At 37.0% G+C, this 14,031-nt stretch overlaps 1 protein-coding gene across 1 annotated transcript in view; it reads left to right on the top strand.

The window, feature by feature from the left end:
* DIAPH3 (diaphanous related formin 3) overlaps positions 1-14,031 on the top strand; it is a 254,424-nt gene that overhangs the window by 43,223 nt on the left and 197,170 nt on the right. The window contains exons 6-9 of the mRNA XM_059831346.1: positions 4,706-4,780; positions 4,862-4,931; positions 5,318-5,454; positions 5,920-6,025. Coding sequence (XP_059687329.1) covers positions 4,706-4,780; positions 4,862-4,931; positions 5,318-5,454; positions 5,920-6,025 — 388 coding nt within the window. The remainder of the gene's footprint in view (positions 1-4,705; positions 4,781-4,861; positions 4,932-5,317; positions 5,455-5,919; positions 6,026-14,031) is intronic.

The following is a 14,031-nucleotide window of genomic DNA, read 5'->3' as shown; positions in this document are numbered from 1 at the left end:
AGTTCAAAAAAATGCAACGAAATGTTGGGGATGCTTATGATGGGACATGATTAAAAAGGATTAAACAACTTTTTTCTTTCTGCATCTGGTTTGGCAGAGTGGTTGATGTGGGTCTTCTGTATGGGTGTTTGCTTTTTTCTTTCTATTAATTTGTTGTTGAATTGGATTGTCTTACTTAGAATATGTAATGATTCACATGGAAAGAAACATGCTTTACATTAACCTGAGTTCTTCTGACAGAGGGTTTTACAGAAGATATACTTCCTCCATGAATGTGAAGCTACTTTTTGATACAGTATTGCTTCCCCTTCTTTATTTAAAAAACAAACAAACAAAAAACCTGCCAACCAACAACGCACAACCCCAGAGATTTTTTTTATTTACCCTTATGTTGATTTAACAAAGAAAACTTTGCTCGTTAATATGTGTCTGGAAATAGAAAAACAAAATGTATGAAACGTGTCACAACTTAATTTTAGAGCAATCTCTCCTCTCTGTTCTTGATATGACTGGATAGTTTTGTCTTTTTGTTTGTGATCGCCTTTGCTGCCCCTTTCCCACATGCCAAGAGTAAAGTTAATCTACCTCCCCCAAAAAAACAGAACAAACCAAATCCCATGATGTTGGTGAGGTGCTGGTTCTGCCTGACAGCACAGTACTATGTGATAGGACATGAAGGGGTGAGGAAGATGGAGAAATGGTATTAGAATAAGGAAGGTGGAGGTCAGCTGTGAAAGAACCGTGTTGGTCTATAGTTGAGAGATTTGATAGAGAATGCAAGTTGAATTTGACTATGGTATTTAATAGAGCATCTGATCAATACCAAAAGTCTGGTAATCAATATTTTCTGGAAGAACAAAGTACAGACACTTAGAAGTTTTATAACAACTAAATATTATGGAATTTTGGACTAACTAGATTTTCCACAAATGTTTCACTTTGAGTAAGGAAAGGATCAGAAATCTGTAGATGTATGTTATGAGTACAGGGAAAAGAGCAAGTGCTTTTGTGCACAGAGTAATGGAAAACTGAATGTTTTCATTTTCCTAAGCTTAGTGTATTTTATGTCAATCCTTCAAAGCATGCTAGAAGGGTATAATGCATTGTTGATACCAAATTATTGCATTGATACTTTTGAGAGATTAGTTTCTTTAACTTACTGGTACAAATAGTTCTAGATTGCAACATTAGCTTTAACTTTTTTCAGTCAAATATAAACTATGGTAGGTAGAAATTTTAACAGTTGAATCTAAGGCCTAACTTGACCATAATTTATTGAAATTTAACTTCAATTTGAAACATTAAGCAGAATGTGAGAGACAACATAAAAGAACTATAATGCTTGGATTGGAGTGAAACTTATTATTAAGTTAATGGATGTATGGCCTAAGAACAGGTCTGAATTTGTGAGGTTTCAGTTGGAAGGAGAGTGACTGTGGCTTGCAAAAACACCAGAGAAGAGGTATTTAAGTAGGCAGCAGTTTCATTAAAAAAAAAAAAAAATCTCTACTACTTGTCCGTGAATGCATTTTAATCTACAAATCAAAAGAAGGATCACAACCAATAGAACATACGGGTTCTGAAACAGTCTTCTGATGTATTGAGTGGTGCTGAAAAAGACTATTAAGATAGAGCTCAATAGGCTTAAACAGAACATTTTAAATAGCCTTAGTAAAAAACTAAGTTCTTCCGTAGGGCTTATATACAAAAATAGCAAAAATGTAACAGTGGCACACTGTTCTTTGTACTAAAAATTTGGGGAGTAAACATTTTTAAACCACGTCCCCTTCTTTATCATGAGTAACAATAGTCAATTTTCATTGGATGCAGATATTGGTGACCTTGATTTTCATATCAACAGCCAGATCTTTGAGTAAGAACTTGCTTTGACACATAAATACTGAACTCCAGTCCACCTGCTCTAAGTCCATGATTATTTTTAACTCCAGCTTCATATGATACGGACAACGAGAAATAACTGAGGGAACTTGGGGATTTTATTTTGTGCATGTATAATCTCCAAGAATAAATTTATGCTTTTTTAACAGGATGAGAATTAAATTTAGATTGGGTCTAGCCTGGCAATCTTCAGATTTGTGGGCTGTGATCCTTTTGACAATAAATAATATAGGGTTTTTTTTTTGTTTTTCTAGTTACTATACTTTAATCAACTTAACTTTTTAATCTTGTTGACATTTCAGTTTCTAATGCAAGAACTGGTTCTACAACGTTGTTTTCAATTAGTCATTTTTGTGAAATGTATTTTTAGTTCACAGAGAAAATCTGAATCAAGTGATATTGAGTAATTTGATCCTGGTACTTAGAAAAATGTATTGAAATCTATGGCTTACTGCAAAAAGTAGTATTTATTTTCCATCAGTATAAAAAGAAAGTAGCAAAAGGAAAATGTATCCACTGATCTTGTCACTATTCTTCAGGTAAATAAATGGTGCGGTTTTACCTCACAGTTGCCAACACAATTCATCAAAAGTGGTTCCGTGATCTAGCTGTATATAGTATTACAGATAACTAGTTATCTACAACTATTTCTTCTCATTTTGTATAAAAGTTGTAACAGATTTAGCTCTTTTCGTTAAGAGGACATTTTAAATAAATTGAAAATAGGGGCACTGATAGCTTGGCATTTTGTCAGACAGACAAAAAGCTGAGTGTTTGCTCTGGGTAGTGTAATTCATCTTTGTTCTTTTGTGGAAGCAGAGGAAAGGGCAGTAATAATGCAACAGTATTTTAGGCACTTGATCATTCTCAGCATCCTCAGCTGCTGGATGTATGACAAAGTGGCTGCGCACAATTCTGTCTAATACAAAATGTTCTAAGAAATGTCTAGTAGGATCATCTTTAGGTCAGATATGGCCAGTTATACCAAAACCAATTGACAGTTATTTGCCTAATCTGTTTCACAATGAAATACCCATCCAGGAAGGAGAAAATCTATTTTCATATATATATTTGCTTTTAGGAGAAAAACATAAAAGCATCTGATCTGGTTCTCTCTTCCTGTAATTTTAAGTCCATTACAGTTTTGTATCTAGCAGATACGAAGAACTGTTTAATCCTATCCTATGATGGGATTAGAAGTACTATGTATTTCAAAAGAGCTATTGCATCTCCCTTGTGTTATTTCCAACAGATGAGCTTATTATTTGTCACTAGTAAGGTCCCACCATTATAGGAGTATCTGGTTACTAATCAAAAGCGGTGATAAATAAATTTTACCCGATGTGTAGAATGGCATATAAATAGACAACACAGAGAAAACAATGGAGAGGCTATAATGCAAGTAAAGTGAACATTGTAATTTTTTTACTAATTCTGATCAGTGTCTTGATGTTGAACTTCTGATGTTGCAGAATGGATGTTTCCTTTTTACATAAAACACTTTATTTTGTTAATACACAACAAGAGATTACTTTTTTTAAGTAATAATTGAAAGAATGTGCAGAAACAATTGGTACTACACCCACAACAGAATCCATGTTTTGATGATGAAGATGGTGAAAAGTATTACATCTTCATCATGCTAACTCTATCTGTTCTAAATGGAGATGGTTTTGTAATCAGTTGATAAAAGTAATACGCTAATTTAAAAGTGGAAAAAGTATGGAAGAGGTACCCATTCCGAAATAATTTTCTGTCTTGTTGGCCAAAGACAATAATAAGAGATCCAAGGTCTTGTCTTACAGCAGTAGCATGGTAAGTTGACTTATGGTGTCAGGAAACATTCCTGCCTCTTATGGAAAGAGAAGAGTATTCAAGTAATTGTGAATTCATTCCATAATTGAATATTACAATTTCACTCTTTATAAAAGGAAATTCCTGAGCAAATAGTCTCTACAGTTTCTCTGCTTGTATACGTATTTTTGTTGCCTCTGCAGCCAAATCCTCCTTCCTCCCATGGGATTTTGTTAGAATTTGGAAGTTTACATAGACAATGATGTCTAAAGAGCAAAATATTCCTTCTGTTATGACTGTGAATGACAGTGTTGTCCATGAACTTCAGAGTTAGGTAATTGATCAAACATCATAGTTTCAGCAAGACCAACAACTACTATCAAAGGGATGGCTGCAGTACTGCTGTCAGTCATGCAGTTACTTGTATTTGATATCAAGGGGTTTTGAGCAATAGTAAACAGCATTGTGAAGCAGCTCTCTCATGTAGAATCAACATGCCCAGGTTTAACCTCACCAAAACGTAGCTTTGGCAATAGCTGAAATTTTAAATTTTTGTTGTGTTCACTTGGAGATATTCCTATGGATTAATATCTCAGGCAGCCACTTCTGCAGTTCCTTTAGGCTTTTCCTTCCTTCTCTGCCATTTACAGTTAGATTCTGACCATTTCAGGAGACCCTAGAACACTGTGTAGTAAAAATTTGTTGTTTTTCTTCCCTTCCTTTGCAAGGGTTTTTTGATTACAGTTCTGTGCCAAAGAATGTATAATTGTTAATTTAAAAATTAAAATCACTAAATTTAATGGCTACTGTTATTTTAAAATCTTTTTTAATTTAAGGTTATCTAATTGCATCAATGGAAGAATGGAATGCCTCTTGATCTTCTGTTAAGCAAAGAGTCGATTTTGGGTTTTAAAATGATCCAACTGCTTTTATGTATGCTGACAATTTTAATTCACTGTAATGAGTCTTTGAAATGTCAATTTTTTTAATGTCTTTATTTCTTTCTCCCTAGCTGGGTTGAAAACTTTGGCCGAGAAGGTCTGGGGCTGCTGTTGGATGTTTTGGAAAGATTGGTTGAGACAAAAAAGTAAGGATGATTTCATAAAATTGCCAACTTTTCTTAATATGTAAATACCATTTAATTACACTAAATTTTTTATTAATTCAGCCAGGACAAAGTTGTGAAGAGGAGTCAACATAAGGTTATACAGTGTTTGAGAGCCTTCATGAATAATAAGGTATGGGACTTTATTTAATCTGGAAATCTAAATTACTACGGTTCAATAAGATAATGTACATGATCAGTGGGTATAAGCCTGTGCATCTTGGAGAAGCAGTGAGTTGGTCAGCTGTGGTTTGAAGTTCTTCCTGCTGCTACTTCCTGTCTGCAGAAATATACTCAGAGAATAGTATAAACTTTTGATGCTGATGTATGCCCTTATTACAGAGTAAGTGACCTGTTTGGACTTTTCTCTCATTTAATTTTTTTGATTAAGTATTTGACGGACTTAAAAGTCATTTGAAATATTTACTTCAGGAAACTGTCACTGTCTTTTGCTAGATATTTGATACAGTCATTTGGATTCCCTCCAACTCTCCTTACAACTGTTTTTCTGTTGTTTAGTATGGATTGGAAAGAATTTTGGGAGAAGAGAGAAGCCTTTTGTTGCTGATCAAAGCAATTGATCCCAAGCAAACTAACATGATGACGGATATAGTTAAACTCCTTTCTGCGATGTGCATTGTTGGAGAGGAAAATATGTAAGTACTGTATTTAGCCAAAAATAGTAAGGTAATTTTACCATATCCAAAATTATAGTTAAACCTGAACGAAATGCTAAAATTTTAAACTTAGGTTTGAAAGTAATATCCGTACTATACTGTCAGTTTTCAGAATACCTTTGTCTGTGATTTTTACTATGGTCATATCAATAAGAGTTTTCTTTTTGACATGTGGATGTACTGGTTACATAGAAGTAGTTATGTAGCCATTCTTTTGCTTAAAATTTTTTAGCATTACTTTTAAGGTATCTTAAGCATTGTAATCTAGTATGTCATTCTTCGGCTACAAAAGTCTCCAAAGGAAACAAGTAATGCTTAAACTTCCTAAATTTGTACGCAAGAAATTGAGGCAGGTGAATACTTTGGCAACATGGCTCTTCAGATAAAAAATGAACAACAAGGTTAAATATCTCTTCTGAGTGAAATGCTTTTCTTTTCTTACAGCCTTGAAAAAATTTTGGAAGCTGTAACAGCAGCAGCAGAGGAAAAGAACGTTGATAGATTCTCTCCTATTGTAGAAGGTCTTCAGGATAACTCAGTTCAGCTGCAAGTAAGCGAATTTTTTTTACAAACCTCTGCAACAAGTTAAAATGAAATGACTTATTTTTCTGTGATGAACAAGTCATTACAATACAAAGGAGGAGGGATACTGTTTCAAATAAGGGTCAAATTTTGGAAAGTTCTTTATAATATATTTTAAAATGTGTTGTGGGAAGATTCATTGTTGAGAAACACAGGGGTGTTACAGGTTGATTTGTTGATTTCTCTTCACCCAAATCTTACAGACTTTGGGAGTTAAACTTACACTGCCTTTTAAAAACGATCATGAGTCATATATTCAGATAGAAAAAGATTATCTCACTTCTGGGAATATTTGCTGAAACTTAAAGATTAATAATAGTACAAAAGCAAGTTTTTAGACAACTGCTTTTTATTATTAATGTTTAAATCAGCAGGAAATCTGTCCCTCCTGCCCACTTCATGATTTCATAAAATGGCACCCAGAAAGTCTGAGGAAAGAAATCTTTCACCTTATTTTCAATTTGCTTCAGTTGGGTATAGAGTTTACCACAGAAAGACACAAAGTATTATAGTGCATTGGAATGATCATTTTAAATAATTGGTCTAAGAGTGTAAATATTAACTCATTGATTTTCATGTAATTCAGTTGAACTGCACGCTGTTTATAATTGTTATTCTTTGTGAGTATTACAAAAATAGTAAAAGTTGAATCTCAGGGTTGAAAGAAATGATTGTGTTACTCCACTGTCACCTTTTGTATTAAATAGTCCATGTCTAACAGTAAAGATTGCTGTTTGTTTCATCTGTCTCACAGAAAAGCTAACCATAAAGAAATATTTGAAGTTGGAGAATCATTTGTAGTTGAATTATGCCAGTACCAACAGGATTCTCTTTTGAAAAATTGTCCTTCCTTGCTTACTCTTTCTTATAATCATAGAATGGTTTGGGTGGGGCATCCACAGCTTCTCAGGATACGACTGACTCTCTGGGCTACAAGCACACATGGCTGGCTCGTATCTAATTTTTCATCTATGGATATCCCCAAGTCCTTCTCTGAAGGGCTGCTCTCGATCCATTCATCACTGAGCCTGCCCTGATACTGGCGATTGCCCTGACCCAACCCTGACGTTGCACTTGGCCTTGTTGAACTTCATGAGGTTCACATGGGCCCACTTCTCCAGGTTGTCAACGTCCCTCTAAATGGCATCCCTTGATGCTCCCATCTTCAGCTTCCTATTATGTGATTTCATGCCTCTTCATTCTAGAATAGAGCTTTTTACAGTTACAATTACTTATTTACCTTTTTTATTTGTAGTCTCTGAATAAGTTGCTTTCTAACCCGTTTTAGTACTCTAGATGTTAATTTGTAGTAAAACTTGTTGGGTAAATAATACTGGGTAAAAAAGAAAGACAGTTTGTGAAATTAATTGCTGAAATACTTTGTTTTCTGAAGTGCATTCTGGAATGCACATTCTAGGAGTGCTAAACTGAGGTCAAGGGAATATCATATAAAAGATGAAGGAGACAGAAAATTACTATCCGGTATAAAGTCAGTTAAATTCAGTTTCTTTGATTTGACAAACAAATGGTTACCTTCTGTTTCTTTTGGTTTTTTGTAGTGTGCATAGTTATCCCTGTGTTCTCTGTCCTGAGCAAGAGATCTGATGGCAATATTTTTTTTTCTTTCTTTAAATCTTGCTGTTATAGCCATAGTGGGAATCGGTTACTATGATAGGACAAATTCAGCTTTGAATTACTGCTCAGTTTTCTGGCAGTAGGAATACATAGCCATGGTGTAATTTACCAGGTGAAGTGATAACTGAGGGAAGGACAATCCTTTAATTTTAATATGTTTTTCTTTTTTTAATCTTGTAAATGTTTGTTTATCTCAGCATGGATTTATTACACTGAGTTAAAAATTTTGAATGAAAAGTAAATCAAAGAATTTATGGATTCTCTAGTTCCTTCCTTTGCTTCAACATTGAAGATTTCTACATGCCTGTAATCCATACGGCACTCCATTACCAGTGGTGATAGTCAAAGTAGCTTAGGAACCTCAGACAGTCAACTTCAGGTTCAAGAAGGCTCTCCCCCCCGCAATAATTTTTATTGGCTGGAAACGTAGGATATTTTGTTTGTTCTTATATTTCATTTGTTGTTTGTTTTTAAAAGTGTATCAGGTTGATACTGATTTCATATGGAAGATACTGATTCTGGCTTAGTGCGGAAAGATTTGTCTTTTTTACCTTTTTTTTTTTTTTTCAGATTTGTGTATTTTGTTAATGTATTGAAAATCATAGTAATTTCCTTTAAGGGTCAAAAAGGAGACCTTATATTGAGAAGGCCAGAGTGGAGCAGGAAAGGGGCTGTAAGGAGAACTGTAGAGTAATAATTTTTTTATTTGGGCAGTGTCTGGGAGGCTTTGTGTCAGGCTCAGCCTACAGTTAAGATTAGCAAGGAGAGGGAGAAAAAGCTTTGAGCTCCAGTTGGAAAGGGACTGCAGAAGGAAAGTATAGACTGTAAGACAACAAATTTCCTGCTTTCCAAGGCTTTTGAGTCTGCATTTTCCAGACTGGACATAAATTTCTTGTAGTAGCAGATCCCCTTACCTTAGGTATTTTTGCAAGAATCATTGCAGTTCTTCAGTATTAAATTTAAATATATGATCTCATATATTTCTTTTCTCCTCTGGGGTCTCTGTTTCAGTTAGATTTCAAGATGAATGATATTCAGTTAACAAGTTCCTGTTCAGTATGATTTTTTTTTTTTTTTTTTCCCCTCGATATTTTAGCATCCTTGAGATAGTAGGCAGTATGAATTTGGGCCAGGCATGCAAGCTTGGGCATGTCAGACTTTCAGGACAATATAACATTTGGCATAACATGCACACACTGCATCTAGGGCTTTTTTGGTTTGCGTGTTTTTCAGTCCTTCTTGGTTTGCTTGTTTTACTTGCTTTGTTTACTTTGCTATTGGGTCATGATATAAGTAAAAAATTTTGTTCTTATTTGATCAACCTGAGAAATAAAAATATGAAAAGTCTGATGAATTTCTGTTATGCTTATTTATATTGTTTTAGTATAATCCATAAGGTAAAAATGTATATATAATATGTATTAAGAAAATTTTATTCATTAATATAATCAGTCAAAGAATTAAAAAGTCTAAATGCAGAAATTGGTTTTAATGTTGAATAATGGGAGTTTAGTGTCTTTATATTGGTTCAGCAGCTTTCTTCTTTCTTTGGCATGAATATGGATATAAATAAAAACTTTAAAAATATTTTCATTCAGTAGAGAGAATTGCTTTAGATCATGGAAATTATATTTTCCAGTTTCAGAACATTGTATCTAATTTAAGAGAATTTAAGAGCCTGTATTCTTTATAGAGTTTATAAGGGTTTGAGAACTTCCAGGTCCATCACAGCACTGATGAGATGCCTAAATTTTAATAGTGTAAAAAGCAGTACTTGTCTGACTGCTCTTTATTAGCTTTTAGGGATTCAGAGTCCTGAAATTAACAGCGTTTTGTTTTGAGTGTTAGGCTTCCAAATGCGATCCTGAATTTTCAGGAGTTGCATGTATTTGCATTTGTGGAGATTTAATGAGGGACAAAAAAGCTATCTATAACTCCCTTTTCTATAGAGTTCAAAAAGCACATGAAAACTGCCTTAAAATCAGCCCCTTTCTTTATTTGAAGCAGCAGGTAAGTCAAATTAATCCTATGTACTTCTCCCTTTACCCATGATGGGTACCCAAATGGGCATTTCGCCCATTTCCCCCTTTTTAAAAATTAAATAAATTTATAAGGGCCTCTCTAAATCTATAAATATGCCTTGCAGATTAAACTGATGGTAAACAGATGGTAGCTGGTTTAGATCAACATTCAGGAATAGGCTTAAGAAATTACAGTCCCTTGTGAACAGTTGTTGGTAAGCAGCCCCTTTAAGAAACAGGTAGATACCAATATTAATGGTAGTTGAGACAGTTGATATGCAGGTTAAAAAGGTCATAGCTCATTATTTCTAACCAGTTAGATCTTTTCTTATAAATGTGACCTCTTTCATACTCGCTGTTTACAGTGATGCTCAACTCCATTAGTGAGATACCACTGATGAGATAACTGAATCCATACAGAAAACTTCAGCTGAGTTGTTAACCGTGCAGTAACAACTTCTATTTTTCTAGGACTACTCTTCAGATATTAAACAAGTGCTTTTCTACTAGTTATGTCTTATCGTGATTCTGCTATACCTCCATTTGGTATTTTGTTATCCTCTGATATAGATGATAGGAAAATTTTTAAAACTTGAGAATTTACTCTAAATGTTACAATTGCAATACTTAAGCTAAATGTATTAGTTTGGCTTTACTGAGAGTGTTAAACTAAAATTCCTGAAAAAAGGAAACATGTTGTTATTTCATTTGCTTTTTCTTATGTAGACATGTAAAATTTTAATGAAAGTTGTCTTCTCTTTTTTTTACATAAACGTCCGTTTGAACACATTCTTTCCACTAAAAGGCTTTTTTTCTTTTTGAAACTCCACAAATGGTTGCTAGATTTCTTTTAAGACCAGAAAAGTCAAGGTTCCTCATGTGAATCAGTTGTAAACTTTTATAACAATGACATTGACCTGGTGGTTAATTTGACAGTGTTTTAATGAGACAAAAGTTTACAGTTGTCAGTTACTTGGCATGCTTGCCTTGATTATCTGCTTGATATATGTAGGCTTGCTTTGTGGCAGTCAGTTTGACACGAACAACTGACCTTTTCAATTTTGAATGGACTAACGTTTTTGTTACTTGAAGGCTGAATATATAAAAAGCCTCAGTATGATTATTTTTGTATTTTAACTAAGAGCTCTATGTATCTACTTCTTGCATTTGTTGAACACAAAGGATATTCTCCCTTTTATGTTTCATAAAATCCAAAATTATGGAAAGCATGCTTAAATGTTTTTGGTTCAAGACAAGATTGGTGATCATACTTCGAGAATGTAAGTACAGAATCACTAAGGTTGGAAAAGACCTGTAAGATCATCAAGTCCAACCATCAACCCAGCACCACCATGCCCTCTAAAGCATACCCTGCAATGCCACGTCCACACGTTCCTTGAATACCTCCAGTGATGGTGACTCAACCACCTCCCTGGGCAGCCTGTTCCAGTGTTTCACCACTCTCTCAGTAAAGAAATTTTTCCTAATATCTAGCCTAAACCTCCCCTGGTGCAACTTGAGGCCGTTTCCTCTTGTCCTGTTGCTAGTCACTTGGGAGAAGAGACCAACACCCACCTCTCTGCAACCCCCTTTCAGGTAATTGTAGAGAGCGATGAGGTCTCCCCTCAGCCTCCTCTTCTCCAGGCTAAACAACCCCAGTTCCCTCAGCCGCTCCTCATAAGACTTGTGCTCCAGACCCCTCACCAACTTCACTGCCCTTCTCTGGACACGCTCCAGCACCTCAATGTCTTTCTTGTAGTGAGGGGCCCAAAACTGCAGACAGGATTCAACGTGCGGCCTCACCAGCGCCGAGTACAGGGGCACGATCTGAGAGAGTGGTAACACACTGGAATAGAATGCCCAGGGAGGTGGTGGAGTCACCCTCCCTGGAGGTATTCAAGGAACGTGTAGATGTGGCATTGTGGGACGTGGCTTGATGGGCATGGTGGTGTGTGGTGTGTTTTTTTGTTTGTGTGGTTTGTTGTGGTTTTTTTTTTTGTTTTTTTTTTTTTGTTAATGGTTGGACTTGATGATCTTACAGGTCTTTTCCAACCTTAGTGATTCTGTGATTCTGTGATCACCTCCCTTGTCCTGCTGGCCACACTATTTCTGATACAGACCAGGATGCCGTTGGCCTTCTTGGCCACCTGGGCACACTGCTGGCTCATATTCAGCTGGGCTTTCAATGAACACCCCCAGGTTCTTTTTCACCAGGGAGCTTTCCAACCTCTCGTCCCCAAACCTGTAGCATTGCATGGGGTTGTTGTGACCCAAGTGTAGGACCCGGCACTTGGCCTTGTTGAACCTCATACAATTGGCCTCGGCCCATCGATCCAGCTTGTCCAGATCCCTCTGCAGAGCCTTCCTACCCTCGAGCAGATCAACACTCCCTCCCAACTTGGAGTCATCTGCAAACTTGCTGAGGGTGCACTCAATCCCCTCATCCAGATCATTGATAAAGGTATTAAACAAGACCGGCCCCAAAACTGAGCCCTGGGGGACTCCGCTTGTGACCGGCCACCAACTGGATTTCACCCCATTCACCGCAACTCTCTGGGCTCGGCCATGCAGCCAGTTTTTTACCCAGCGAAGAGTATACCTGTCTAAGCCACAAGTCGCCAGCTTCTCCAGGAGAATACTGTGGGAGACAGTGTCAAAGGCTTTGCTGAAGTCCAGGCAGACAACATTGACAGCCTTCCCCTCACCCACTAGGCGGGTCACCTGGTCGTAGAAGGAGATCAGGGTGGTCAAGCAGGACCTGCCTTTCATGAACCCGTGCTGGCTGGGCCTGATCCCTTGGTTGTCCTGCACGTGCCCTGTGAGTGCCCTCAAGAAGAACCTCTCCATAATCTTCCCTGGCACTGAGGTGAGGCTGACAGGCCTGTAGTTCCAGGATCCTCCTTCCGGCCCTTCTTGTAGATGGGCGTCACGTTGGCAAGCCTCCAGTTGTCCGGGACCTCCCCTGTTAACCAGGACTGTTGATAAATGATGGAGAGTGGCTTGGCAAGCTCCTCTGCCAGCTCCCTCATCCAGTAGATGATGGAGATTCTCCTTGGCTCTCTTTTTGTTGTTAATGTATTTGTAAAAACATTTTTTGTTATCCCTTACAACCGTGGCCAGAATGAGCTCTAGCTGGGCTTTTGTCTTCCTAATTCCCTCTCTGCATGACCTAACAAGATCCTTTTACTCTTCTTCAGTTGCCTGCCCCTTCTTCCAAACTCTCCTTTTTTTTTCCTGAGTCCCAGCAAAATCTCCCCGTTCAGCCAGGCCAGTAGTCTTCCCTGTCGGCTCTTCTTATGGCACATGGGGACTGCCTGCTCCTGCGCCTTAAGATTTCCTTCTTGAAGAATATCCAGCCTTCCTGGGCCCCTTTGCCCTTCAGGACTATCTCCCAAGGGGCCCTCTCAACCAGTGTCCTGAAGAGGTCAAAGTCTGCCCTCCGGAAGTCCATGGTAGTGGTTTTGCTGACCCCGCTCCTTACTTCACCAAGAACTGAGAATTCTGTCATTTCATGGTCGCTAAGCCAAGACGGCCTCTGACAGGCAGGGGTAATACTGAGTTTCTGGTTTTGCTAAAAGTAAATGTAGTTTAACATCTTAAGCCCATGCTCAAGAAAATGCATATAAGGCAATCTGGTACCTTGTATACTTATGACGATAACTGAAAAAGTCTAATACCTTGCTTGTTCAATTCACGGAGGCAGGAAATACAGTTCTTCCGACAGAACTCATTTTTATGTATTTAAGACAACGATGCAACAACAACAAAAAATTGTGTGTTGCCCAGTTCTTCTCATTCTTGTAGAATCACATAAATCCTTCTACTTGCTAATCGTCGTCTTTCATCACTGTTCCTCAAGTAGGCGGTTTAATGGAAGGTGCTGTTCTTCTTTCATATATTTCTAGTGGCAGATGTCAGATCCTTCTAATTTTCCAGTTAGAACTGAAAAGAGGTACAACATTGAAACAAAGGTGCAATTCTTCCTTTTCCAATTAAGTTCCTGAAAAAAGAGCACTGATCATCTGTGTGGAAATTGCAGGTGCTTCATGTCTGTCCTAGGAGAAGCGTTTTTATGACAAAGTAAAAGGTCTTATCTATTCATCAGTAGCATTACCCTCTCAGTATTTTTAGTTGTCAGGGAATACCATTTCATCTTTCTGTTTCATCTAATAATAAGAGAATGTGAGATGTTACGGTCTGTGATATTTTGGCTAGCTGAATCACTTGGTGATCCTTGGTTGTTCTGTGCTAATGAGTTCCTTTACATACCTGTGTATGTAATAGGATGAATCAGAGCAAAGCTCACCTTATCTAAATG

The sequence above is a fragment of the Gavia stellata genome, chromosome 1 (assembly GCF_030936135.1).
Source record: "Gavia stellata isolate bGavSte3 chromosome 1, bGavSte3.hap2, whole genome shotgun sequence".
Classification (NCBI taxonomy): domain Eukaryota; kingdom Metazoa; phylum Chordata; class Aves; order Gaviiformes; family Gaviidae; genus Gavia; species Gavia stellata.
The sequence above is the reverse complement of the archived record's forward strand: the minus strand, read 5'-3'. Positions and strand labels throughout refer to the sequence as shown.